Source organism: Myodes glareolus, chromosome 6 (genome assembly GCF_982192425.1).
Source record: "Myodes glareolus chromosome 6, mMyoGla1.1, whole genome shotgun sequence".
In the NCBI taxonomy this organism is placed as follows: Eukaryota; Metazoa; Chordata; class Mammalia; order Rodentia; family Cricetidae; genus Myodes; species Myodes glareolus.
Window position 1 is genome coordinate 109,475,116 of NC_142031.1, and position 27,145 is coordinate 109,502,260.

The 27,145-nt window shown below is 44.0% G+C and overlaps 1 protein-coding gene across 4 annotated transcripts in view; it reads right to left on the bottom strand.

Annotated features, from left to right (window-relative positions):
• Positions 1-8,039: 8,039 nt before the first annotated feature.
• Snx10 (sorting nexin 10) overlaps positions 8,040-27,145 on the bottom strand; it is a 64,421-nt gene continuing 45,315 nt past the window's right edge. For all 4 annotated transcript variants that reach the window (XM_048440349.3, XM_048440345.3, XM_048440348.3 and 1 more), the window contains exons 3-7: positions 23,364-23,450; positions 18,399-18,499; positions 17,943-18,041; positions 10,268-10,480; positions 8,040-9,817 (exon numbers count right to left, since the gene is read on the bottom strand). In XM_048440349.3, the coding sequence (XP_048296306.1) occupies positions 9,736-9,817; positions 10,268-10,480; positions 17,943-18,041; positions 18,399-18,499; positions 23,364-23,450 (582 nt within the window). In that variant the 3' untranslated portion in view covers positions 8,040-9,735. The remainder of the gene's footprint in view (positions 9,818-10,267; positions 10,481-17,942; positions 18,042-18,398; positions 18,500-23,363; positions 23,451-27,145) is intronic.

The window sequence follows — 27,145 nt, forward strand, 5'->3', positions numbered from 1 at the left end:
CGCGCTTAAGGAGAGAGGAAACATAAAGTTAGTTGGGTGGGTAGGGAGATGAGGATTGTTTGAGAGGAGTTTAGGGGGGACGCATGATCGATATATATTATATGAAAAAATTTAAACCATTTAAAAAGGTGCATACTGCTCTAGCAGAGACCCAAGTTCAGTGCCCAGCTCCTAAACTGGGCATCCACAACCACCTGTGACTCCCGTTCCAGGAGAGCCAGCGCCCTCTTCTGGCCTGTGCAGGCACTGAACTTATCCAACCTGAACCCTTCCCGACCCAAACATAATTTAAAAACATAAAAATGAAAAAAAAAATTTTAGTCCTTAAACACAGTTGTATTGAAGCCACCCTGTAGCTGGGCCATTTGTTCTCCTCATTCTAAATTGGGAAGAGCTCAATGCTGCTCTTAGGATTTGTGCATTTCGGGGTGCTTAGAGGGCAGTCTACCCAGCCTGGGGGCCTCACAGTCCGTGCACACCTGCACAGAGGCCTGAGGGATCTGCCGTAGACTGCGCTTCAACTGGGGGTATGGGTTATGTGGACGGAAGATATATTCTGAGAGGAGCTCCCATCCATGTCATGGTTGTCAGAGATCACCATGATTTTAGAGGTGAGTTTTCTAAAGTCCCTGAATCAATTTGACAGACAGATCTGCAAATAGAAAGCTGAAATCAAACACAAGTCGTGCTCATTAACCTAACAAAGTGAGGGATTTGGGATTTGGCTTCAGGCTGAACTCTGTTCACTGTGCTGGCCTCTCTCTCAATCTCTCTCTCTCTCTCTCTCTCTCTCTCTCTCTCTCTCTCTCTCTCTCTTCACCCTCCCTTCTTCTTCCAGTCAGACCAGTGCTGTGATTGGTTGGGGCTGGAATTAGTGGGAGTGGACTGAGGGGGGTTGGAGACTGCAGGTCATGTGTGTGCTGAGACTGACAGGGAGAGGAAACAGAACTGGGGGTGGCAGAGAAAAGGGGACGGAGCAGAGCCAAAGGAGCTGGGGTTGGCAGTGTGTGAAAAAGGCCTGAAAAGCAACAGCAGCAGAATGGAGTGTGTGTGTGTGTGTGTGTGTGAGTGTGTGTGTGTCTCAGTGTCTGTGTGTGCCTGTGTGTGTACCTGTGTGTGTGCCTGTGTGTGTGTATGTCTCAGTGTGTGTGTCTCAGTGTCTGTGTGTGTGTCTCAGTGTCTGTGTGTGTGTGCCTGTGTGTGTGTGCCTGTGTGTGTGTGTGTGTGTGTGTGTGTAAAGAGAGGCCAGGCTTTTAAGAAGCTTAAGAAGTTAAGTAAGATTCCATTGCTTGATGGTATTAGGTCTTAGTCAAGCTTTAAGCTCCTTCAGTGAGTTTCTCAAAGTCACCCTGGCTCCTGGCTTATGTGGACTTCTGTGACCTAACAGCAGACACTTAAGAAAATGCTCACCTGTCTGCATAGTTGAATATTCCAATTTACCACCTCCTTACTAGGTGGCCATGTTACAGCACCTAATCAGAAACAGACTGACCAAAGTAACCAAGCAAGACATTCCAGAGAATGACCAAAGAATTCTCCTTCAGTCAAAGAAAAAACAGCTCCAGGCAGAGCATGATTGTGACTACAATGTCAGCCTCCTGAAAGGAATGCCATTGCCACTTCCCCACAGCCTCTCTAGAGGAGAACAGGACGAAGTCTCTGTGACTTGGAAGTAGGTACTCAACTGGCATTGTTTGCCCTCAGGATAGCTGGTGATTCCCAAGTCCGAGGAGGCTCTAACCAGGCTCTGGGATCTGCTGGGGCTTCAGGAAGGGCCTGTGGGCCTCTTGTTTCCATAGGAGTCGTTCCACAGTGTGCTCTGCCTCAGTCGCCTGCGGCTAGTGTCATGGGAGAAGGGATCTCAGGTGAAATGGGGTTCTCATCTTCCAGCAGCTTCTGCCTGAAGACAGGGATGGCCAGGTGGCAAAGCATGCACAAAAGAGTCCTGAGTGTTATCAGGAAAACACCTGGAGACGGGGAAGGCGAGATTGTGGAGATACACAGAAGGGGCACCCGACTTTAGCAGGTGTAGTCAGAGCACCGGGACAATTTCCTCAGAGTGATAAATGACTTCTAGAAACTGGCCAAGTCTGGGGACTTTGGGAAGAACTTGGGTGAGTCCTTTGCAAGCAGAGGAACCAATACACCTCAGAGGGTCTCCCGCCTGCACTGAACGCTGGCTCTCATGCACAGAATTATTCTCAAATAAGCAAAATCAGAATAACACTTAAGTGACTGGCCCAGGCGCTCACTTTAAACTTGTCAACACACTTCCTGCCTCTTCAACAGAACCTTGTCTCGAAGGGGAACTATTCATTTATTCTGAGATAGAATGTCATGCTGTGGCCTTGAACCTACTATGTAGCACGAATGACTGGATTTCTCTCTCTAATTCCTGAGTGCTGGGTTCACAAGTGCTGTGTAACAGGTTTGGAAGAGGTCTCTTTAAAAGTTCCTCTTGTCCCTTGTTTTTTTTTTTCTTTAAGGTTAATTTATTATGTATACAGTATCCTGTATGTGTACAGTATGCCTGCAGGCCAGAAGAGGGCACCAGATCTCATTACAGATGGTTAGGAGCCACCATGTGGTTGCTGGGTATTGAACTCAGGACCTTTGGAATAGCAGCCAATGTAACCGCTGAGCCATCTCTCCAGCCCTCCCCTTGTCCTTTGTACCATGGCCTCAAGAACACCAAGTTGGAAAACAAGGGCCTCTGGATTGTTCTGAGAAGGAATCCAAAGCACTATGGTTTCAAAGACATTTAAATTCTCTTCTTTAAAGCAGTTTAAGGATACCTATAGCCCTGCTGTTTCTGACACACAGATTCACAGGAAATAACAATATGCAAAGGCACTGAGATGCCCTGTACAGGTTTAATGCTAATCTTCACTACTTATACCAGTGGGTTTGGATGACTGTCGGCCACTAATCCATCCCTATCATTTTAGGAGTGCTTATTTGGTTCTCTCAGACCCGAGGCTGTAGGGAACATCCGTAGGACACTCTGTGCCCAGATTTCTTGTGGCGCTGATGTGGAAATGAAGGTCCAGAGAGTTGGAAACTGCCCTTGAGTACCATCCAGCAGCCGAGCCAGAATCTGACTGAACAGACATCCAGATCAACATTGTCTCTAGTTAGCTGGGCTTCGGTCTGTCTGCTCTGTACCCCGCTTTACATAAACACAGCTGACAGTAGTATAGTTGTCAAGTTCCACATACACCCCTTTGTTAAAAAAGAAAAAAAAGAGAGAGAGAAATCCCTATATGAAACCCGAGATCATGTACACACACGGCCAATGTGTTCACCTACGCTATTAATAGCCGTCGGGTTTGTGTCGGTTGCCCACGCCTTGCTCTCGGTTGTTTGTCTTCATTGCTATCCGGCTGAAATAATAATACCAATCACAACTACTAGTTCTTCTTGCTCAGTGTGAAGGATAACGTTAATATATCGATGCAAATGTCGAGTGTTTATCACTGCACATTCATTTCAACGGAACCACAGCTGAAGAAATCACTCCTTAACGAGGCCATCCCAAACAAATTTTTTTCACCAAGTACTTTGATAGATCAAATCCTATTAGCCCTAACTAACATTCTTTCCTGTGGCACTTGGTTGGAATCAAGGCAGCAAAATGAGTGGAAACCGGCTCATTTTCCCCCCTGAGACTTATTAACCACACTTGTTCTATTAAAACATAAGTTGTTACAATGGCAGAAAGTTTTTAAGGTGACAATTACAGATATCAAGAGCAGTCAATACTCAACTTTGAAGAGCATTTATGAATAATAATGCATTAGGAAAGGTCAGTCGGGCTTTTGATCTAAGTATTCTGGGCCTCTGCCCTCGATTTGTTAGTAAAGTCTTCCTTATCGGCAGAAGGAGGCAAATGATCCCAGAGAACGTTTTAAATGTGCAACTTTGCTTATCTTCCTGTATTAATGATCCTTATGGCAGTTGTTGTATTAACCTTATCACACAGCATAGCAATAAGGGAGGCCTAATGTGCAAGAAAGGGAAAAAACATTCCGTTTAATCTCAGGGACCTTTCCCTAACCTAGCAATTTTCTGACTGTCAAGCGGAGTAAAAAAATGAAAGTTGGGCTTTTACTGGGTTTTTGTAAAATCACAAAGAAGCTCGATGTTTTCAAATGGGTGACTCACTAAACACCAGGGTGAAGGGAACCCAGATAAAATTATCCACTAACGCCTGGGCCTTGTGAGGTCTGCTAAGTTGTTCTGCCCAGAAGATAGGAAGTGGGTCTTGAGAGAGCCAGTCTCCTTCAGGATTGCTCCTCTGTGGGTAGGCACCACCCAAACTCCCGACTGTCCCTGGGAAGTTCTTTATCATGCAGTGTCTGTTCACATGGAGGGGATCCCAAGCCTCTCATCTTTTAATTCCTTCTTAACTTTGACAACAAAAGGAACCTTGACCTCAAGTCTCTTCCATCTTTTATCTCAGGATACTTGAGAAACCATCTAACTTTAAGACTGAAATTAGTATTTCCTTCCAGACGCAAAGGCTGCCCTCACCACACACTGTAGCGGGGTGAACTCGGCCCCTTCTACTTGCCATGCCAGGTAATTTTTTTTTTCATTATTCTTTTAATGCAAAGCAGGGCTCCTGATTACAAAAAAAGCAGCTTGGCTCTAGCAATAGGTCTTCCTCGGTAACCCTCACTGTCATGGAAATTCCAGCCGCTACAAGAATAAGAGGCTCAATCCATATTTGCCAGCTCTAATATGAAATCTGTCAGAGCCCAAATTAATGAGTTCCAAATTCCTTACATCACGATAACAGGTTAAGACTGGTCAATTAATTACATAAATCCTTCCCGATTCATTGTGCGTTTGCAGCCCAGATTGTGTCTTACATTACTCCATGACACAAGGCCTTTTGGCTCCTGTTGTTCCGAAGAAAGGCCCTATTTAAGTGGAAGCTGCCTGCCACGGCAAAATGTTAAATGTCACACGTTAAATGTGCACTTTTCTGTAATTGCTTTTGTTAAAAAAAAAAAAAATTAAAGTACGGGGCTCCTAACACCCCACCGTGCTGAGAGCTGGGATGGTACTGCGCGTCAGCGCGGTCAGTACCTGTGCTCTGTCTCCTACAATTCAGACTCTTCTGGACCCATGCTTTGCTCGAAAAACCAGAAGATATTTTGTGAAAAAAATATCCAGTTCCCCTAAGATCAGTAGTGGCAAATACAGACAGTTGAAGATGCGCCCTCTCTCTCTCTCTCTCTCTCTCTCTCTCTCTCTCTCTCTCTCTCTCTCTCTTTCTCTTCTTTTAAGGGAAGAGATTAAGATCTGATTCCAGCTTCTCTTGTCAGGCAGTAAAGGTGCAATTAAATGTGTATGCCATGGTGGACCTAGTTAACTTGAAAAGGAAGGCACATTATGCAAGTGTATAAGATACATGTGTAGTTCTTGTCGCCAAAAAAAGGATGCTCCTGACAGCTTTGCTATTTGGATTTGTAACTGGTATGTACATATAGAGGGTAGAATTGAGGACACAGAGGGCCACAAAGCCATTCAGGCCAAACGTTTTGCTTTTTGAAAATAAATAAATAAATAAAAACCATCCAAATGAGCTTGGAGTCACAGCTAGGTAGACCGTGATCTGAAACCGTGACTCTGGACCCCTAGCGCGTCTCCCCGCCACCCCACCGTATTGCTTTGTGGCCGGATGCAGGATGCAGAGATACCGTTTCCTAAACCATCTCACAGCAGCCTTGGGTTCTGGCGAGCACCAGAGAGCAGATGATGCTCTGGGCAGAGCCCGCAGGATACCAGCTGCGCCGCACTGCCCGACAGCGACCCCGTCCGTCCACCAGAGGCCTCGCACCGCCGGTCATCCCTAAGTGACCTGGATTGGCAGCTTGGGGACCTATATGTCCCCACGCGTGAACACACCGGCCTCATCCAGGACCCAGCAGCACGTGCTCCCTCCCCAGTGGCCCAGTTCTGCCATCCGGCACAATTGTCCGCACCGGGTCCAGAGGAGAGATGGATGTTAGCGTATTGGGCTCCGGTCTGGGAGGTTCCGGGTTCCTGGGGTATGCACAGCACACAGTGGAGCCAGCTAAGCCGATGGAACCGTGTGCACCCTCGCTCTCGGCGGGCAGCAGCGTCTGAAGAACAAAGGCCCACGTGCCTCCCCCACCCGCGCCATCATGTGTGCAGAGGCTTTGTTTGGTCCTCTCTGTCCGGTGCGGGACGCTGGCGGTGCCCGAGGCAGGTGGGCCGTGGTAAATCGCTCTCCACCCGCCCACTCCAAATGGCTCCCCCGCCCCACCCGGTTCGCAGAACAGTTGCTATGGGTTACCAAGGCGGTTGCCATGGGTTACCGGACCGAGGAAGCGGGAGCGTGCGTAGGATGGCGGGAGCGTGCGGGCTGCTGAGCCCAGGCCCACGGGGGTGGGGGCTGAGCTATAAAGAAGGCCCAGGTAAGCGCCGCAAATCCACGCGTTATGCCACGCAGAGCCTGCCGACATCGGCAGCATCTGCGCTTCTCTTTAGCTTAAACCGAGTGGATTCTGCAGAAATTTTGTAGCTTAGTTTTCTTCTCTCCCTCTTTTCCGCTCTATCTTTTGAAAAGAAGTCTTTGGAATTTTGAAGAAAAAGAGTCATGAACTACCAGAGTTTGCGCAGCTAAAATAAATTTGTGCCCAATATACTGTTCCTAACAAGGACCTAGAAGTTTCCTACAAGACAGAAGGGTAATTGTATTTGACTTGAAGGGACAACGGTGACGCGACTGTAAGAACAAAGCCCCAAACCCTTTGTAAATACATCAAAATCCAAAGTTATTGTTTCTTTACATGCGATTTTTTTTAGCTCCATTCTATTAAAATGTCTGTATTTTTTGCGTTGACTTGCAAAGAAAACTGCCTTTAATGAATGTCAAATTGCCACAACTAAGTTCAGACATTTTATATTTGGAAGTGTGTCCAATGTAAATTAAGAAACAGTTTTCTTCCAAAACAAAACTGGACTGAAATAAAATGTTTCCTCTGTGAGAAAAGACGCAGCATTGTATTTCTGGGGCACAAGGTAATTAATTTAAATATTAAGAGGAAGGCGATTTAGAAACTGAATATGCCTTCCTAATTTTTGCACTGAAAAAACAAGTGAGGCCTTTCATGCAAAAGGCTCAATACTTAAAACCTTACTGTACACATTTAACTCGATGATAAGGCACCAAAATAGTGAAACCGAGTTCAAAACAACATCCAGCTACCACTATTAGGTATAACATCGCTAAGCTAAATAAATTTGATAAAAATCCTTAATGTCATACAAGAAATTCTATACTTTTGCTCCTCTATGCTGCATAAAACTTGTTTGTATTTAATTGTTAAATAAGATTTGAAGTAGACGTGAACAGTTCTGGTGATATATATTTAGTATCTTAGGGAATGACAAGTTAGATCAAAGACAAACATCTGTGGTTTCCCTGGTGGGTTTTTTTTTTAATTGAAAATTTTAACTAGAATCAAAATCACTTTTTAGCAAGTGAGACTTTAAGTCTTAAGTAACAGGTTGTTGACTTTCATTGACACCGTTAGCTCCCTATAAAGTGAGCTTTAAAACAAATACATAGGATTATGACCTTCCAGAGGTAAGGTCTATGCTTACATAATTATCCAGGAAAACAGAGTTTTGCTGAAATGTAAATCATAAGGCATCCAGAATTAGCATCACCGAAAGCTTAATTCACATTAAAAGTGTATTAAATGTCTGTGTACTTAGTTACTGTGTAGTTACTTTGTTCTCCACCAGACCTAAAAAGAAAAGACAAAGCAAGTGACCCACTGGAAACTGAAGGGGATCCAAATATCTGGGCCCCCCAAAACCAGTTTGAAAAAGCAAGTGCTTAGATGTCGCAGCAGCTAACGCAGAGGAAACAACTGTCGCAAATGTCAAATCTTACCAAAGTTCTTCAGTCAAAAATTATCAGGAATTTTAAAAACACTGAATTTAGGTCTGAGTCTGTAGAAATGTATTCTCTTATGTAAAATAAGAGATCCAACAACGATTTTTTTCCATGTTTAATGTGAAAACAATGACGTCATGAAGTTTACAGAGCAAATATTAAGCATCACTCAGTATTAACTTCAATGATTACATCAGCTCATCAATAAATAGTATGATACCTGGTGGCATAGTATATGCTTTTCAAAAATGGTGTAAACCATAAATGGTGCAAATTCATACACTACTGAGGAGTGGGAATCGCTCTAGAACTTTCCATGCAGCGAGAAAAACAGCTGCTAAATCTTCCTGCGTTAAATTAATATTAGAGGACAAGATCAAAGACACTAAACAAAAACGAAACCATTACAGAATTTTAATAATGTTTCACATGGGATTTTTAAAAGGGAGAAAGTATATAGAAATCATTCTTATGCCAAATTTAATGTTTCTGCTTCTTTACCAGTTCTCTGAGACAAGCATTTCCAAGGACAGTTCAGTAACTTTTGATTAACACAATAACTACCAAACACCCAATGTAAATGGCTGCTTTTCGTAGCAGCTTTTGCACCTAGTGGGAGTGGGAGCCATTCACTGGAAGCAACAAGTTAGCTGTCCCACTTAGGTGAAAATACCTTCTTTCAGCTTCTTTTCATTAGCAGGGAGGACTTAGCTAATTATCCCAGGAAAAGGCTGCTTTTCTGAAACATCTTCTCTTTAGGCCACAAAAAGAAAGAGAGAGACAGAGAGAAAGAGAGAGAGAGAGAACTAGTCTATTCAAATTAAGCCAATCTTCAGGTAGATACCTTAACAGAAAGGGCTTCTAAAACACTGATATGAGCTCTGACATTAGCAACCTGATTTTCACTCCAAAATTACTGAAATAGTTATGGGTAAAATTAATTTAGCTCTTATAACTTAAGAGCTAAATTAATTCTTCTAACTTAAAAATGTGTAGTGGGGAGCCCCCACCGGCGAAAGTTACCACATGATTTTTTAATGCACATTTGTAAAATGTCAGAAAATAAATCAGAAGTTATGATTCTGACTACCCAATGGTAAAATGACTTGTTGCCAGAAGCCATGTTTAAGCCGATTTTGGACAGTGAAAGTGTATTTCTAAATCTACGGACAGCAAATTTAAGCAAAATTACGAACACTTCTTCTATGTTTTCCCCTAAGATGTAAACATTATTTTAGTACGTCTTTATTTGTAAGACATATTTTCCATTTACATGTGAAATAGTATATGGGAAAGTTTAAATACTCTTAAATATTTCACTCAAACACCCAAAAGCAAAGCATTTTCCAGAGTAGGGGTCAGTCTCCACAGAACAGTGTGCTGTACCCTGGCTCCAGTTACACACTGTTTACCGTCACTTCCCCATTCCCACTGCAAGGATGCTCTGTCTCGGTTTTAAAGGCTACTGATACACCTAGCTCTTTAAAATTCAGTCGAGACCAATTGAATTGTGTTTTTATATATACAGCATATAACTCACTTCACTTGAAAGCAGGATCGTATTTACAAGTATTATATGGCAATAAAGGGTTGTATGGCATTCACAGACCTTACGGTATACAGAAGCCTGGCTCAAATTAGACAACATAACAATCCTAGCACTAAGAACCCACCACTGGAAGTATTTAACTACCTAGGACGGTGACAGTGGCATTAGGTAAGGATCTACTGTGAGCAAGCGTTCTCTCTGGCTGGGCACGGTCTTGTGCCTAAGGTGGCAGCCCTGGGATTCCCCCTCAGGACTCCTGCAGCGCCGGGCTTGCTTTACATCCATGTGAGCTGCTGTCATCACTGCTGTGGCCAAGCCCAGAGGAGGAACTGGAAAAGAAGAGAGGGGGAAAATAATAAAAGGAGGAAATTGGTTTTCACAACACACTCAAAGCCTGAGTAACAGAGGGGAACTTTCATTATCTCCAGTCACAAAGAGAGACAGGAAATTTGGACTTTTAATTAGCCATTTGGAGTGCAGTTGGATATTTTTTTAGCTAGATAATTTAAACGCGAATAATTCAAGTCTGACTAAATGAAAGTCACATAATCAGAATGCAGATAATTGAATTTCTGCTGCATTCATTAATTCAGTGTGGAGGTGTGTGTGAAGACCAGTATGATGAGCTGTCACAGCTCAATAAAATCTCAGTCAATTAATTTTTTCATTATCTTAGTATTACATCAACAAAAAGCAAAACGTGTATCTATCTCTGTGCATGCACGTGGACACTATGCGTTAAATAAATATGTCTGCTAGACCCAAGTGCAAAGGAATACCTTTCTGAATCATAATCTACATCATTGTCTTTTTTTCCCTCTTCATCTTCTTCAGGGAACCGTCTATTCATCAAGGCGAACTTGTGAATTGCTTCTTCCACCGAGTACTTGGTCTGCCCAGAAACACACGCTTCAATGTCCTCGGAGTTCAGATGGCTCTGCAGGAAAAGGTGGAGGCTGCTATCGGAAAGCAAAAGTGCGTTCTGCAGGACTCTGTAATTTAAAAAAAAAAAAAAGAGGAAAGAAAATAATTGATGAGCAGGCATGGGCAGAGATCGGGTAGAAGACAGGAAACCCTTACAACGGTGCTACTGATCTCTCCACGCTGAGAACTTTGCCCCGACTCTGGCCTCTGCCCACCAACGGGATGAAAACATATGCTAACTTTTTCTCGATTATTTGGAATCTTAGGTGAGTAAGAATGTGAAGCTGATGGCTGAGGACATCTGTTAAAAGAATAACCGCAAGGACATTTCTCCAATTTAACCATCTGTTAAGACCATGTGGATTAATTATGGAAATATTTTGCTGATACAGTTAGAGAATTTCATTCTACTTTTAAAAATGTATGGCCAGCAGCATGTCGGTGCCGCAGTCTTTACTGGATCAGCTGTCATGAAACATCAAAACTTTCAACTGCCGTTAAAATTATACGGACAGGCCAATATGCTGACTCCTCGGCACATTCCACACTAAAACTTCAGCAGTGAATGCTTTACCCTAGGACGTGTTCACAAGGGCTGCTTTCAGGTGACTCTTCTAACAACCTAAAGTTAACTAGAAACTTCTGCAGGATCTTCGGGAGCAATGCATCTCCTGTCAAAACAAGCAACCAAGTAATTTCGATCCCAAACCTTTTTTCCAAGGAGTTCACACTGGTGGTTCAGCAGGACAGACTGGCGCTGATGACAAAGAAGTTTCAACTACAGCATCAGAACCAGACAGAGGGTTAGAAACCAGCCAGGCAGCAGGAATCTAGCGTGGTCACACGCATGTCCTCAACCAAGCATATGCTTTTCTGGGGTGCCACAGAATAAGAAACCAAGGCAGTGCCCCCCCCCCGTCACACTAAAACAAAAACTGACTTTTCATCTTTAGAGCTAATATCTCTGACATATGATAATTGAGTTTCTATTAATTGTTCAGTGGTGACATTACAGGAGAAACTAGGGCCAGGATATAGGAAAAGGGGAGATACCACAACCCACACATCATTTTGCCCAACATGGGATTTCTCTCATTCACAGACTATGAAAACCAGACCATACACTTCAGACCAAATGAACCTTGCTTCGTATCTTGTATGTTTAAACAAACGATCAGAAAAAACAATTCCTTTCTGGCCATTAATAGCAATTTTGTTAAATACCGAGGGCATCACAATACCACATCCTTTTCTTCCAGATAACACAATTATTTCTTGAAGAAGGCAAATGTCTACAGACACAAAGTCCACTCCTCCCCTTTGCCTCAACAGACTTACAGATGTAATTCGAGGGGAGGGAGACTCTTGACTGAAAGCAAAAGCAAGACAATTATGCTTTGCAAAGAGAAAATCTCCAGCAAAGACTCTAAGTGCTCAGCTCTCCGTGTCCTCGGGCCTGGTCCTCCCGGAAGATGGCCGGACGGCACACGGCACGATAAGGTTCATCTGCCAAGCAGTAAGAACCTTGGACTGCACTAAGATCTATCTTCCTTGTTTACAAACGCTTCCCATCCATGTCTAAATAATTCAAATTAGGAAAGAGCTTCATGGCAACAAGCCCCCAAGACGAACTTGGACTCGCTGTGAGGTCTGAGCCGCGTGTTTCCTGTGGCCGCCTGCTGGAAGCTTCCCACCCGCCACAGGACAAGAGGCTGTTCATAGGATTGTATACACGGCTTTGTTTCTGTTGGAAATGTGTTTTATTTTCTCTATAAAATAATGGGTGATCTCTAAAATTGATTTCAGATGGTTTGAGGCATTACAGCACAGGAGTAATGTGCACTAATGGCAACGATATTGGACACAAATTCATTTTAGCTTTATTTCATGTCTAAAGCAATTCTACTGAGCCTTGAACTGCTCACGTGCTGTTATTAACTTGCTGGGTACCTAACACATGGGCACCGCAAACAAAAGTGACCAGAGTGCAGGCTGATGGAGACCTCAAGGCTACTGTCCCTTTCCTTCTGCTATAATTCAATTTCCAATTTGACTGCGCATTAGTCTCCTTGGTTCCCTGTTTTCTGCTGAACACTGCCACCTGGAGGACAAAGGGTAAAAAGCGAGAGAACAGGTCACCCCGTTCAATAGAAAGAGGGGTAAAAGTGGGGGACAGGAGACAGACACCACCCTGGATATTCACACCCACAGGGCCCTGAGAGAGTTCAAAACCAGTATGCCTACTATGTTTAGTTTTATTTTTTAGTTTTTCGGTCTTGATAGCTAAATTTAGACCACCAGGACTGTACAGGTATAAATTTGAAACAAACAAAAAACTACTTTAATATATTTTGTTTTCATTTTGTGGTCAGATAACTTACATTGTAAAATTTAGAATGCAAATCTTAGGAGTCTGAAGTGGTGGTACTCGCCTATAAACCCAGCTCTTAGGAGGCTGAAGCAGGAGAATTAAGAGTTCCAAGCTAGCCAGAACAACATTGTGAGACCATCTCAAATAATAATAAATTTTAATTTTTTTTTTAATTTAAAAGATGCAACCTTTAGCTGGGCAATGGTGGCGCACACCTGTAATCCCATCACTCGGGAGTTAGAGACAGGTGAATCTCTGTGAGTGAGAAACTTCCATAAAAATTAATGTGTACGTGGTTGTGGTGGCGCACACTTTTAATTCCAGCACTAGGGGGCAGTAGTGGGCAGAGGCAGGCAGAGTTCTGTGGGTTCGAGGCCAGCCTGGTCTACAGCTTGAGTTCTAGGACAATCAGACCTACCTACATATTGAGACACCCCCCCCCAAAAAAAAATAAAATAAAATAAATGTATATTATTTTCAAGCCTTTATAGTGGGAGTTTTAACAAAACAGCCTATAGAATGTCATAGGGATTTCTGAAAGCATATTTACAATCCAAGTCAAAGTTACTTCTCCCCCCCCCCCCCCCCCGCTCTCCTCCCAACAATGCCAGACAAAGCAAGGCCTGCTTTCCCCTTCATCAGACACAGTAAAGTCTGGATTTCCTTAATGTGATTTTACTAAACATATTATACAGTGGTTCAGCTGAAGAACAATTACGGTACACAAAACCATGTAATCTACAGATGCCCTGGATATTCTGAACTCAGTTGGATGTTCTCTACACACATCTGGAAAGTATACAGAAGGTTAGGTGTTGGGGGAAAGGCAAAGCCAACTCGGCCTCTTTACTTGTTACCATGAGAGAAATAATTTAAACCTACAAATATTCATTGAAAGATATTCATAATCTATGCTGTGGTGCCCTCTATTGAACATAGAGATTTATAAAAAAAAAAAACTGTGTATACCTGTGTATGCGTTTGTCTCTCTCTGTGTATCTGTGTGCATGCCTATGTGTATGTGTCTTTTGTTTTTAAAAAACAAAACAAAACAAACAACTTTCTCACCACAGCCACCCTCCCTTACATAATCAGCTCAAGATCATTTAATTAATTTAAAAATGAATTAAAATGATATAAAAAACACAACAGAAAGTCTAAACTGTGGTTGTGTGTGCTGTTGCTGGGACGCCTTCTGCAAGGAGGGGTTGGCTCAGGCGGGGCCTCCCGCAGACCTCGTACCTCTATAACTCTGTCTCCGTTACGATGGTAAGCGCTTACAAATAAGAATTAGGAGGATACAGGAGGAAAATGACAGACACAAGGGAAAATGAATGTCTGAAAATCTCACAGTCACACTGACCAGCTCAGCTTGCAGTGGCTGCTCTGCCGATCATAAACACAGCAGTTCCGAGAGCACAGGACGCCTGGGTTCCGAGGGTGGCATGGATGGATGACTCCTACTCATGCCCACACTGGACCAAATTTGCACAGCTGCGACAATCCCAACCGTGCAAGGCTAGTAAGTTCTGAAACAAAGCACCTGCAGCATCCAGCATGTACAAGACCAACACGTGATCTTCTCCGGCCACCAGAGAAACGAGCTCAGTGTCAGACAGAATATGTATGTTGTTCATACTGAGTACATATTATTACACAAATAACTTAGAGGTGAAAATGTTGTTTTACATTATACACTGTACATATGCAGAAATATTTTTGCTTTCATGGCCATCTTAACAACTTCAAAATGTATATAAATATCAAAATGTTTAAATCTATGCTTAGAGTCGGTAACCAGCACATGTCACATTTTAATGCTATTGATTCTAGAGGCCTTCCACCAAACGAGGGGTTGGCTATGGATGGATGGGGACCAGTGATGCCTCAGAGGACACCGAGGTGCCATTAGGCACCATCCTGAAGTGCCCATCTCACCCAGCTGCCCTAGGTGGTGTAGGGCTGACTGGAGGAGGGGCACCAGGGGTGAAGCCATGGATGGCTGCTACTCGGGCCCGAACTGGACCCAGCAGGAGCTCTGTAAACAAATGTGACTCAGAAAGGAGGGCTCCGGCCGTCATTAACGTGTGCTTGTCAGGGGTGGGGGGTGCGTGCATGCCATAGCACACAGCACGTAGTTCAGGACACAGCCTGCAAGGGCAACTTGCTGCGTCTGTTCTCTCCTTCACCCCCGGGGTTCTGGGGATCAAACTCAGGCTGTCTGGCTTGGCTGCAAGCACCTTTAGCCACTTTCATTTTTTTAAATTAAAATCATTCCATTTTGTGTGTGCTTTGCCTACATGTATGTATGGGCACCATGTGTGTGCTTGGTACTCATGGAAATCAGAAGACTATAACAGAGGCCCTAGAACTACAGTCACGGATGGTTGTGAACCACCATGTGGTTGCTAGGAAACAAATGCTGGGTCCTCTGGAATAGAGCAAGTGCTCTCAACCACTGAGCTGCCTCTCTAGCCCCCTCCCATTTCATTTTCAATGTGAAACTAACTCATTAGAAACAAATGTTCCCACGGAATAAAGAGTATCCCAGGAAAGCTGTCTGCTCTGTGATTTGATCCTCCAGTGGCTATTCAGATCTGTTGCTTTAAATTTAAGACTTACTTATTTTCACTTTACATGTTTGAGTATTTGGTCTATCTGTGTATCTGTGTACCGTACAGGTGCACATGTGCACACCTGGTGCCTAAGGAGTCCAGAAGTGTGCTTTGAATCCCATGGAACTAGAGTCTCAAAGGGTTGTGAGCTGTCACGTCGGTGCTGGGAACTGAACCTGGGTCCTCTGGAAAATCAGCACATGCTCTTAACTACTGACCCATGCCTCCAGATCCCAGATCAAATTTGAATTAATTCAGAGCTCCCAATGGGAGTGGAGCGTCTCAGGACAAACAACGTGTATGCACTCTGTCTGTGCTTGCAGCCAGGCAAACAGCTGGCGGACGGAGGGTCAGCATGTGTCGTTCAGAGTCCTTTCCAAGCGGTCTCTGACAACACAGCCACCAGCATCAACAGCAATGCACTCCACGACCAAAGCAACCCAGGGACTCAAAAGAATCAACCCGGGTTCCACAGCCTGGAAAATATCAAGAGCCAGGACAGATGGGAGACTTATACCCACGTTTCTTGAGCTCTTGAAGCAGGATACTCGCCACTGTGACGTGTGTCAAAGTCAGTGAACAGCCAAATGAAACACAGTACAAAACACCTCTACCCTGTCACAATCCCACGGGGGCAGATGTGGGGAGACCAACTGTGAAAGTACAGTGCTTTAAAACAGTGCATGGAGCAAAACCCAGAAGCTGGGCACAGTGGCACACGCCTGTGATCCCAGCAATCTGAGCAGGCAGTCAGGAGTTCAAGGCCAGAGTCAAGTACACAGTGCACTGGAGGCCAGCTACATGAGACCCTGTTTCAAAGGACCAGCGTCAGGATCAGTGCCCTGCACTTACCTAGTGACATCAACACAAAGATGCTTGCTGTCCCTGAACTTGCAAAAGCCCAACAGCTCCCCAGTGCTAGCAGCGGCTGTTTGCCTACTCCTGCCCAGGCTGCAGGCTTCCCTGGGGGAGCATCCGGAACGAGGCTGCTCTGTAAACGCCAGCTACATGCATCTTAAGGGAGACGCCATTGGCCACCTGGGCACCTTAGAGGTGACAATTAACAAGTAACTGGAAAAGTCCTGCCCAGCCCTTTGTTCTGCCACAGTATGACCCCACAAAGGACACTGCGGTAATGTTTTCAGAAGACTGAACTCTTCTCATAGGGATTGCTCTGGTGTCTGTCTTTTCCCCTGCCCTCACTCAGTTCATAGGCTTCCAGCTTTCCGTGTGTCCCCGTGGCCTCTTGGAAGGAAGGGCATGTGTCAATCTAATTGAACTAAGTATTAATATTTATGTGCATACTTAATACCCAGGCCCTTTATAAGTGAGTCATATGGGGAAAGCAGTGTATTGCTTCAGACTAGCTCCGAGTCCTACTTATTGAACTCAAAAGGAGATAATTTCAGACCCCAAAACCACTAGAAAAGAAGGGACACTCAAGGCCCCTACCTCCAACTGGTACTCACCTGACTCTGCCTACTTCCTTATCTAGAATATGAAAAAAAAAAAACAAAACACAAGCTCAAGCTCACAGCTATTTCAGCCGTGAGTGTGCTAAAATAATAGTAAAGGTCAAAGGTCAGCACGTGGACATTGGGTTGCCAGGCAGTGTCAGTGCCCCACAGTCCTTCGCCTACTCAGCTGTCTCAGCCCTTATGGGGGAAGGACTACCATTGCCCCCATTGTATAGGTAGGACAATAGAGGCACAGAGAAAGTAAAGGGCTTGCCTAACTCCCTGCTAGTAAAGTGGCAGATCCAAGATTTGAACCTAAGTAGCCTAGCTTCAGAGTCTCTGGTCCAGCCACTGAGGGACAAGTCTCCCGTACTGGCATTCTAGAGAGCGAATGAGACAAGGTAGATCCTAGCAGGAAGGACTCAGCAGCTCATCCCAGAAATCCAGGATCAACGCACTGAGACTACTCGGATGACACATGCATGGACAAACCATCCTCTGCAAAGAAGAGTAAGGCCATTCGGTCAGGGAAGGGCCTTCAGGGCTCTGGAACAGACAAGTCTGGCTTGTCGGGGCTAACCGCTGCAAATATGGCCGGCTTTAAGGAAGTGCTTGTTTTAAGTAATAAGGCACACTTATTTCCTGGGAAACGTTACTTTTGTCAGCCAGCCTCCTGCGGAACTTGAAGCTGCTTTATTTCTGTTGCCGCTTCCTTTGGGTTTGTTATTGTTATTGTTGTTTAAGGGTAGGAGAGTATTTCTTTGACATGGACTAGCCCGAAACTCACTGCAAGCCTGGGTTGGCCTCAAATTCACAGAAATCCTCCTGCCTCAACCTCATGGGTGCTTCCATTAGAAGTGTAAGCTGCCACTGTATCTACTCTTAAGAGACCATGTGTTTATTCTGATTCGCCTGCCCATTGTTTCTCGAAGGCTCCATTCACGTCTGCACCGTTCAAGGTGGTCCACAAGGTGGCACTCTAATACAGGATATGAACATACGAGGCCCACAGGCCAGCGGCATTTCAGAGCAGAGAACCCACATTCTCACTGCCTGCACCCCAGCCTGGTTACAGACTCTCACTTACTTTCTGAGGAAATCTTCCAAGCCCTGACGACGCTGGTCAACGTGCTGGCGATTGTTCATATTGAAAAATAGGTTTTTAGATGGAAGTTCTGGTAATTCTCTGATGAGAAAAAAAAAAAATCAGCAAATCAAGATGACTCGGCTGCAGAAATCCCTCAAACTGAAGGCACATCGTGCACGGTAAGAATTATCACACGGTTATCACATAACTATTGTTGTACAATATTAACGTAAAGGAAAATCTGTCTCAAAGCAATTCTGGGGCCGTTGGTGATTAATATCCATAAAAGCTGGTAAAGTCACATGATGGATTTTAATTTCAGACGCAGTAGGCACAGAAGTAACCGGAGGAAACGAATCTGTGACCTGTCCTTACCTCGCGCATTTTAACGCTCTCAATGTTCAGTTCTAGACTATCACAGACAGATCTCCATACTTTAACCCGTAAGTCACTTACACCAGCAATGCATTGCTTTGGAGTCTCTGCCGCAGCCACACGAATTCTCTGTACCTTCTTCGTACACAAGATGTTTTCATTGTAAAACACATGCTATTCGTCTGTGCAGAAACAGAAAAACGTGAGGCTCACCTACAGGAAAAAGCACTTTCTCATTTCATATGTAACTCACAATGCGATGCTCACTCTAAAGAGGATGCAAACCATGCCACATTAGTTCCATGTATGTGGGCACCGTGCAGTCTTGCACGTAACTCACCAGTCTCAGGCCTGAAGAAGCCACAGTGACATAAGTGAGCAGTGTTACCTTTGGGTGGCATGGCCACACCCTGACCAGAATCCTGAAGGAAATCAGTGCTCTCCTAACTACAAACATTGTTTCCAAAGATTAGGAAATAAATTCTGGTGGGCTTCGTAGCCCACACTGTCATCTCAGACTCAGGGGGCTGAGGCAGGAGGGCCAGGAGTTCAAATCCACCCTGGGCTACAAAGTGAGATACTATCTTGACAAACATACACACACACACACACACACACACACACACACACACACACACCCTAAAATGCAACATGTGCAGGGACATTCCTTGCATTTTTAACAGCGCCCCAAAGCCTGTATAGAAAAGAATTGACCTCCCACAGCTCTTCAAAAGGCATTGCAGCCTTCTACATCTCAACAGGAATGCCACCGGTCACTGGGGATCCTGAAGCCATAGCTCAACCAGACAACATTTTCCCATCCTCCTAGACAATGAGAGAGGTGGATGATGAGTCAGGAAAGCAGCAGAACCCCAGTTCAGCAACAGTTCCATGACAGACGGACATAAATGTCAGCCTGGGTTCTACTCCAGGAAAATGACATCAGCTCGAGTTTCCTGAGTAGGAAATCAGGGTGGATATGAAGATGGACAAAAAGCACCTGGGAAGTACAGTTAACACTTTCAGTGACTAGCTGTCTGCTTCCCTGGAGCAGCCCTGAGACAAGACTCGGAAAACAGGTCCAGAGTCCTCAGCCTAAGCTAAACCATGAGGTCACTCTTTTGGGTAAGCACGAGGAGTAAATAGTCTCCTTGGGGTAAAATGCAAAGCTGACAAACATCTGTGTCTTCAAAACACAAGGTCATCTCAGCTGAGAGTGCTGACTCACACTTGGAACCCAGGGACTCAAGAGGCTGCGGGAGGATTATCACCTGGCTGGGGCCAGCTTGGCTGCAAAGCAAATTCCAAGCAGTCTGGGCTACCAAGTAAGATCCTGTACAAAATCTCAACCACCACCCCTAAAAAACAAAACAAACAAATACAATAAAACCTCCGTGTATAGTGTATGTGTTTTGTGTTTTTGCTTTTTGGGGGGGTTTCTTTGTTTGTTTTTCAAGACAGGGTTTTTTTGGGTTTTTTTGATTTTGTTTTTTTGGGTTTTTTTGGTTGGTTGGTTTTGTTTTTTGTTTTTGTTTGTTTGTTTGTTTTGTTTTTCGGGACCTGGTTTCTCTGTAGCTTTGGAGTCTGTCCTGGAACTAGCTCTTGTAGACAGGCTGGCCTCAAACTCACAGAGATCTGCCTACCTCTGCCTCCCAAGTACTGGGATTAAAGACGTGTGCCACCGCCACCCGGCAAGACAGGGTTTCTTGTACAGCCCTGGTTGTCCTGAAACTCCCTATGTAGAACAGGCTGACCTACTAAAAAAAAAAAATCTACCTGCCTCTGCCTCCCAAGTACTAGGATTAAAGGCATGTACCACCAGGCCTGGCCTTATACATTTATTTTAAATTAAGTTCCTAATCATTATATTGCTAAATGAGAAACTAACTTTTCACTACTAAGATCTGTATCATTTCAAAAACTATTCTACCAATGAAGCCTAGTTGTGTTCTTGGAAATCTAAATGACTGTATGTATTGGAGGTTAAGAACTCACCTACAGCTGGGCAATGGTGGCCTTTAATCCCAGCACTTGGGAGCCAGAGGCAGGTGGATCTCAGTGAGTTCAAGACCAGCCTTATCTATAGAATGAGTTCACAGCTTAGCCAGAGATGTTTTACAGAGAAGCCCTGTCTGGGGTCAGGGGTGTGGGGGAGTGTGGAGGGGGAGAGGAACTCACCTGCAAAGGCCACAGAACACTACATCCAGCCACTTCTGCTGCTACAGAAATGAAACCTACAGGAGATGCCTACAGCATCATGACATTCTGCAGGACAACTTCAAAACACAGCCTGACTCTAACGCGCTCCTTGGGACCAAGGCTTTGTGACACCAGAACTAGGGCCCTAACGAGGTCCAAGCAGACATGCTCTCAGTGCTCTCCTCGGAGAGTTCCAGGCCACAGCAGGAACTTCTGACATCGCCAGCATGGCTCACAGTCACCACGGGTGCCAGGAACAAAAATTCACATGATACCAAGAGCAGAACAGGGTCCATCTGTGAGCCTTTCTTCCACAGGGCAGGCAGCTGCCATCTCTTGCTTTACAACCCCACGTAAATGTGGACATTCCAGAGTCACCTGGAGCTTCATCTGAGTGAACGGGTTCCCAGAGGATGCCCGCAGAGTTAGCCGAGGCTAGCCCAAAGCCTCACTCGCCCATCTGCTTGGAATCGTATCACAAGCGCAAGTCTACACTGAGGTCACTAACTGACTCGGTCCCTCTAAATCCACATGCTTGTCCCTGCCCTCCACCAAAACAAGAAGATTTACTAATTGCCACCTGGTGAACGCTTCAGGACATACCAGAACGCCACCAAAATAGTGTAGTTTTCTGAGACTTCATATCATGCAATATATCAGTACAGAATAATCTATACTTCATTATCTCCTGAAAATAATCAAATTTCATGATGCCCTGAAGTATGTGATCAGGCTCACAAACATCTTCAAAAGCAACTAAATAGTTTCATTTTGTTTAAAATGCTTATTTTTTTTTTGGCGGGGGCTGGAGAGGTGGTGAGGGACTGAGACAGGTTCTCAAGTGGACAAGGCTAGCTTTGTATTCACTATATAGCCAAGGATCCCCTTGAGCTGATCCTGCACCTCTGCCTCAAATGTGCTAGAATTAGAATCACAGGCAGGGAATGCCACATCTGAGTCAAATGCCTATTCCCTTTTAAAATCTCATGCATTTAATTTCGTGTCTGTGTCTGTGTGTGTCCTGAGGGTAAGTCTGTGCATCACGTGCATGCAGGAGCTTGGGGATGTCAGAAAAGAAGTTTGATCCCCTAAAACCGGAGCTACAGCTGCTGTGAGCTGCACTGAGCTGCCAGGACCTGAACACCCAAAAGCAGTGCGTGCTCGGAACTGCTGAGCCTACTCGCCAGCCCAAACGCCAGCTCTTATATTTTCATAGAGAATGGATCCTTGTTTTGAGTAAAAACAAAAGCAAAATAACAATTTATACAGCGCCTGGCAGTGGTTTCAGGCAAGTTTCAGGACAGCCTGGGCTACACAGGAAAACCCTGTTTTAAAAACAAACAAACAAACAAACAAACTAGCGGTGGTGGTGGTGGTGGTGGTGGCGCACGCCTTTAATCCCAGCACTCGGGAGGCAGAGGCAGGCGGAGCTCTGTGAGTTCGAGGCCAGCCTGGTCTACAAGCGCTAGTTCCAGGACAGTCTGCAAAGCTACAGAGAAACCCTGCCTCAAAAAAAAAAAAACAAAACAAACAACCAAAAAAACAAAAAACAAAACAAAACAAAAAACAGCAAAAGCAAACAACTTATACAGCAATGGCTTAAAAAATAACTGAGAAGAGAGAAAGGGGCGGGAAAGAGACCACTCAGCTTCACCTAGCTTACTAAACTGGGGACTCTTGAAAGAAAATGCTTTGAGTGGCGTTGAGACTTCTAGTGTGATTCCATCATTCCCAACGACACTGAATGATGGCTGCATGTTTCTTCACATGCACATGGAGAGACGGCAGACCTGAACCAGGGTCAGACAAGAAAGTGAGCCTCTTCAAGGGCGGTGTCGGGGGCCAGTCTGACCACCTCCTGTCTTTCCAGCAGTTCCAAGGGACACAGTCTCCGGGGTTCACTTGCGTTCTTTCTAGGCTGTTCTTCATTTACGGCGCAGCAGCAGCTGCAGGACGGCTGGCTCAGGACGTCCTCCCATGTGGCCCCATGGAGGACAGGTGTGCTGACCTTGTTTGAGAGGAGCAGAGCAGGCTCCACACCAGACAGGCATTTCAGGAACTGATGGCTCAGGATTATTTCCACTCAGGGGAATGTCACTTCTAGCTACTTACTCTCTGTGCTAATGACTTCAAATCTAGACTAAGGCAAACTAATTGTACATATTCATTCCCAAAATTTCTGACTCTCTATATAAAATTGAACAAAATATAAAGGCACATATGAAAAAAATGTTATTATGAAAACCAATACCTTGTATTAATCTAAAATGGTTAATATATATCTCTTTCCCCCCAAATTCTATGTCCCCTCAAAACTTAAGATTTATTTAATATATTATCTTGAAATATAATATCACAATGAGATGTCATTGTGATGAGTTATACTCTTTAACCATTAATTTTTTAGGTATTCACATCTCCATAAGTAAAGGTAACATTAAAATCTTAAGTTTTTTTTTAAAGAAAAAAAAACAAGTAAAATTTGAGCTTCCAATAAGCAATTCTTCAACATTAAGAAATATCTTACTGCTTCATTTGTAATACAAGCTTAGCTGGAATCATCTCAATTCAGTTCTTTGAATTAAATTTATTTATTTATTTATTTCAGATTTTCCAGACAGGGTTTCTCTGTAGCTTTGGAGCCTATCCTAGAACTAGCTCTTGTAGACCAGGCTGGCCTCGAACTCACAGAGATCTGCCTGTCTCTGCCTCCCGAGTGCTGGGATTAAAGTCATGCACCACCACTGCCCGGCTGAATTAAATCTTTTTGTTTTAGTTCTTAGCATCATTATATCACATAAAACATTCACCACCTAAAATCCCATTTCCTACTGACTGTGTACTCACGTGAATGCATATCTCATAGTCGATATAGGAGTGCCAAAAGTCCTCCTTCTGAATCCTGGGGTCCCGGACCCAGACGCTGACAAACTCCTGTGAGGGCATAGTGAACGAAGAACAAGGTAAGGATTTGGCAAAGGCTGTGAGGAGCTGGGAGGACAGAACTGGAAGTGGCAGCCAGGGCACTCGCTGGCCCTCAGAAAACAAGAAGTAGAGACCATGAATCAGGTGTCACCAGAGTCCACAGAACACTACATCCGCACACAGAAATTTTAAGTAATGCGAAACTGACTGGGAGCTTCCAGTGTTGCTGGTATCTGAAGATGACCAAGACAGAGTCCAAAACCGATTCTTTTTTTGAGACAGGGTTTCATTGTAGTTTTGAAGCCTGTCCTGGAACTAGCTCTTGTAGACCAGGCTGGCCTCAAACTCACAGAGATCCGCCTGCCTCTGCCTCCCAAGTGCTGGGATTAAAGGCATCCAACACCACCACCTGGCCAAAACCGATTCTTAATACTCGGTTATACTCGGTTGTGAAAACTAAGCTTTTGTTTGTCTCAGCTTTTCAATGCAGTATTTATGTCATCTCAAATATCTATAATCTGGGTCCAAAACAACAAAATAAATTAGCAATACACACACACACATACACACACTGTTTTTAAGATAGTAACAGTGGAAGAAGGAGCTGGAGAGACAGCTCTGCAGTCAAGAGCACTTGTTCCTCTTCCAGAGGACTGGGGTTCAATCTCCAGAATCCATATGGGAACTCCAGTTCCTGGGGCTCTGCAGTCCTCTTCTGGCCTTCCTGGGTACTACATACATGTGGTGCAGACATTCAGTTGAATGTTTTCGGTTGTAAGAGTTGCCATGAGCTAGGCGTGGTGGCACATGCCTTTAATCCCAGCACTTGGGAGGCAGAAGCAGGCATATCTCTGTGAGTTCGAGACCAGGCTGGTCTGCAAGAGCTAGTTCTAAGAAAGCCAGAGTGTTATACAGGGGAAAAAAAGAACATAAAGATTTTTAACTTTTTTAAACAATAAACAAAAGAAGGCAGGCCAGGGTTTGGACAGACCTCCATGCTGTTGTACAGACAATAAACAAGAGGTTTTCCTTAATATATAAGATATTTTTCAAAAGCATTAAAGTAGTAACATTGTGCCCAGCAAAACTTGTCTTAGAAGGCAGCACGGCCTCTGACCCTGCATTTGACACCCTGTCTCATCGGGTGTCCTCACCTAGGGACTATGAAGGCACGTCCCAAACAGGCTTATCTTTAAATGTTCCCGCTGTACTTATCCGCCCCCCACCTCACTCTTTTAATGTTTGGTTTGGCTTAGGACACAGTCTCATGCTTCAACCCAGGCTGGGCCTGGAACTATGTAACCCAAGCTAGCCTTGAACCCATAGAAATCTTCCTGCTTCAACCTCTCTAGAGCTGAAATTTCGGTCTGAGCCACCATGCCTAGCCTCCTTTGGTAGTCCTCACTCAGTCTAGTCACATGATCCAGGCTGGCCTTGAACTCACGATTCTCCCGCCTCTATCAGGCATTTTAAAAATCATTCAGAGACAGAATAAAAATTAGCTAACAATATAACAAAGCGCTATACATTCTGGCCATGATATTTGCTTATTTTTTTTTATTCTGTGTTTTGTGTGTTTAATTTTCCTTTGGTACTTTCCACATATATGCAGGAGTTTTTTTTTAGATTTATTTTATTTTTAATTATGTGTTGGGAGTGGGAATGTGAAGGACTGTGCAGTGCCCTCGGAGGCCAGAAGGCATCAGTTCCCCTAAGATGGAGCTACAGGTAGTTTCGAGCTGCTTGGAAACTGAACGCAGGTCCTCTGGCGAAAATGGTATGCACGACCAGGCGCTGGTGGTGCATGCCTTTATTTTTTTTTCCCTGTCATTTATTTTATTTTTTTCCATGATATTTATTGAGCTCTGCATTTTTCTCTGCTCCCCTCCCTGCTTCTCCCCTCCCCCCTTCAACCCTCCTCCAAGGTCCCCATGCTTCCAATTTACTCAGTAGATCTTGTCTTTTTCTACTTTCTACTTCCCATGTAGATTAGATTTATGTAAGTCTCTCTTAGTGTCCTCATTGTTGTCTAAGTTCTCTGTAATTGTGGTTTGTAGGCACATTATCTTTGCTTCATGTTTAAAAGCCACCTATGAGTGAGTACATGTGATAATTTTCTTTCTGTGTCTGGGTTATCTCACTCAAAATAAGGTTTTCTAGTTCCATCCATTTTCCTGCAAAATTTAAGCTGTCATTTTTTTTTTCTGCTGTGTAGTACTCCATTGTGTAAATGTACCACATTTTTCTTATCCATTCTTCAATCAAGGAGCATTTAGGTTGTTTCCAGGTTCTGGCTATGACAAACAAAGCTGCTATGAACATAGTTGAGCACATGTCCTTGTGGCACGATTGAGCATCCTTTGTATATATACCCAAAAGTGGCATTATGAGGTCTTGAGGAAGGTTATTTCCTAATTTTCTGAGAAATCGCCACGCTGACGTCCAAAGGGGTTGTACCAGCTTGCATTCCCACCAACAATGCAGGAGTGTTCCCTTTTCCCCACAACCTCTCCAGCATAAATTGTCATCAGTGTTTTTGACCTTGACCATTCTTACAGGTGTAAGATGGAATCTCAGAGTTGTTTTGATTTGCATTTCTCTGATGACTAAGGATGTTGAACATTTCCTTAAGTGTCTTTCAGCCATTTTAGATTCCTCTGTTGAGAGTTCTCTGTTTAGGTCTGTACTTCATTTTTTTTTTATTGAATTATGTGATCTTTGGTGTCCAATTTCTTGAGTTCTTTGTATATTTTGGAGATCAGACCTCTGTCTGATGTGGGGTTAGTGAAGATCTTTTCCCATTCTGTAGGCTGTCATTTTGTCTTGTTGACCGTGTCCTTTGCTTTACAGAAGCTTTTCAGTTTCAGGAGGTCCCATTTATTGTTTCTATCAGTGTCTGTGCTGCTGGGGTTCTATTTAGGAAGTGCTTCCCTGTGCCAATGCGTTCAAGTTTATTTCCCACTTTCTCTTCTATAAGGTTCAGTGTGGCTGGCTTTATGTTGAGGTCTTTGACCCATTTGGACTTGAGTTTTGTGCATGGTGATAGATAGATAGGTCTATTTTCATTTTTCTACATGTTGCTATCCAGTTATGCCAGCACCACTTGTTAAATGGTGCATGCATTTAATCCCAGAATTTGGGAGGCAGAGACAGGTGGATCTCTGAGTTCATCCTGGTCTACAGAGTGAGTTCTAAGACAGCCAGGACTACACAGAGAGATCCTGTCTTGAAAAACCAAAAAGGGAAAAAATAGTAATAATAACTTTATGCACTTTTAACTCCTACTTTTCCTTAAGAAATCTGTTTGCTTGGCCACAGGAAGAAAGGGGAGGAAGGGAGGGAAGGAGGGAAGGCAGATAGGTTAAGGTTCTCAATCATACCACCCTGAACACATCCAATCTCATCACATAAGTAGGTTGGGAAGACAAGACCACAGTCTGCAGATCATCCAAGGCTTCCAACCCTGCACATACTCAAGGCTCCATTCTGGTTTTCATGGGCCTTTCTTACATACATACATACATACACACATGCATTAAATACATTATACCTTACATTCATATATTGTGTACATACACACATTACACATATGTTACATGCATACAGTGTGTACATGCATATATTATATACATACATTGTATATAAGCATATGTTGCCAATATACATAATCATATTTAACTATGCTGGTATACTAATGACTATAC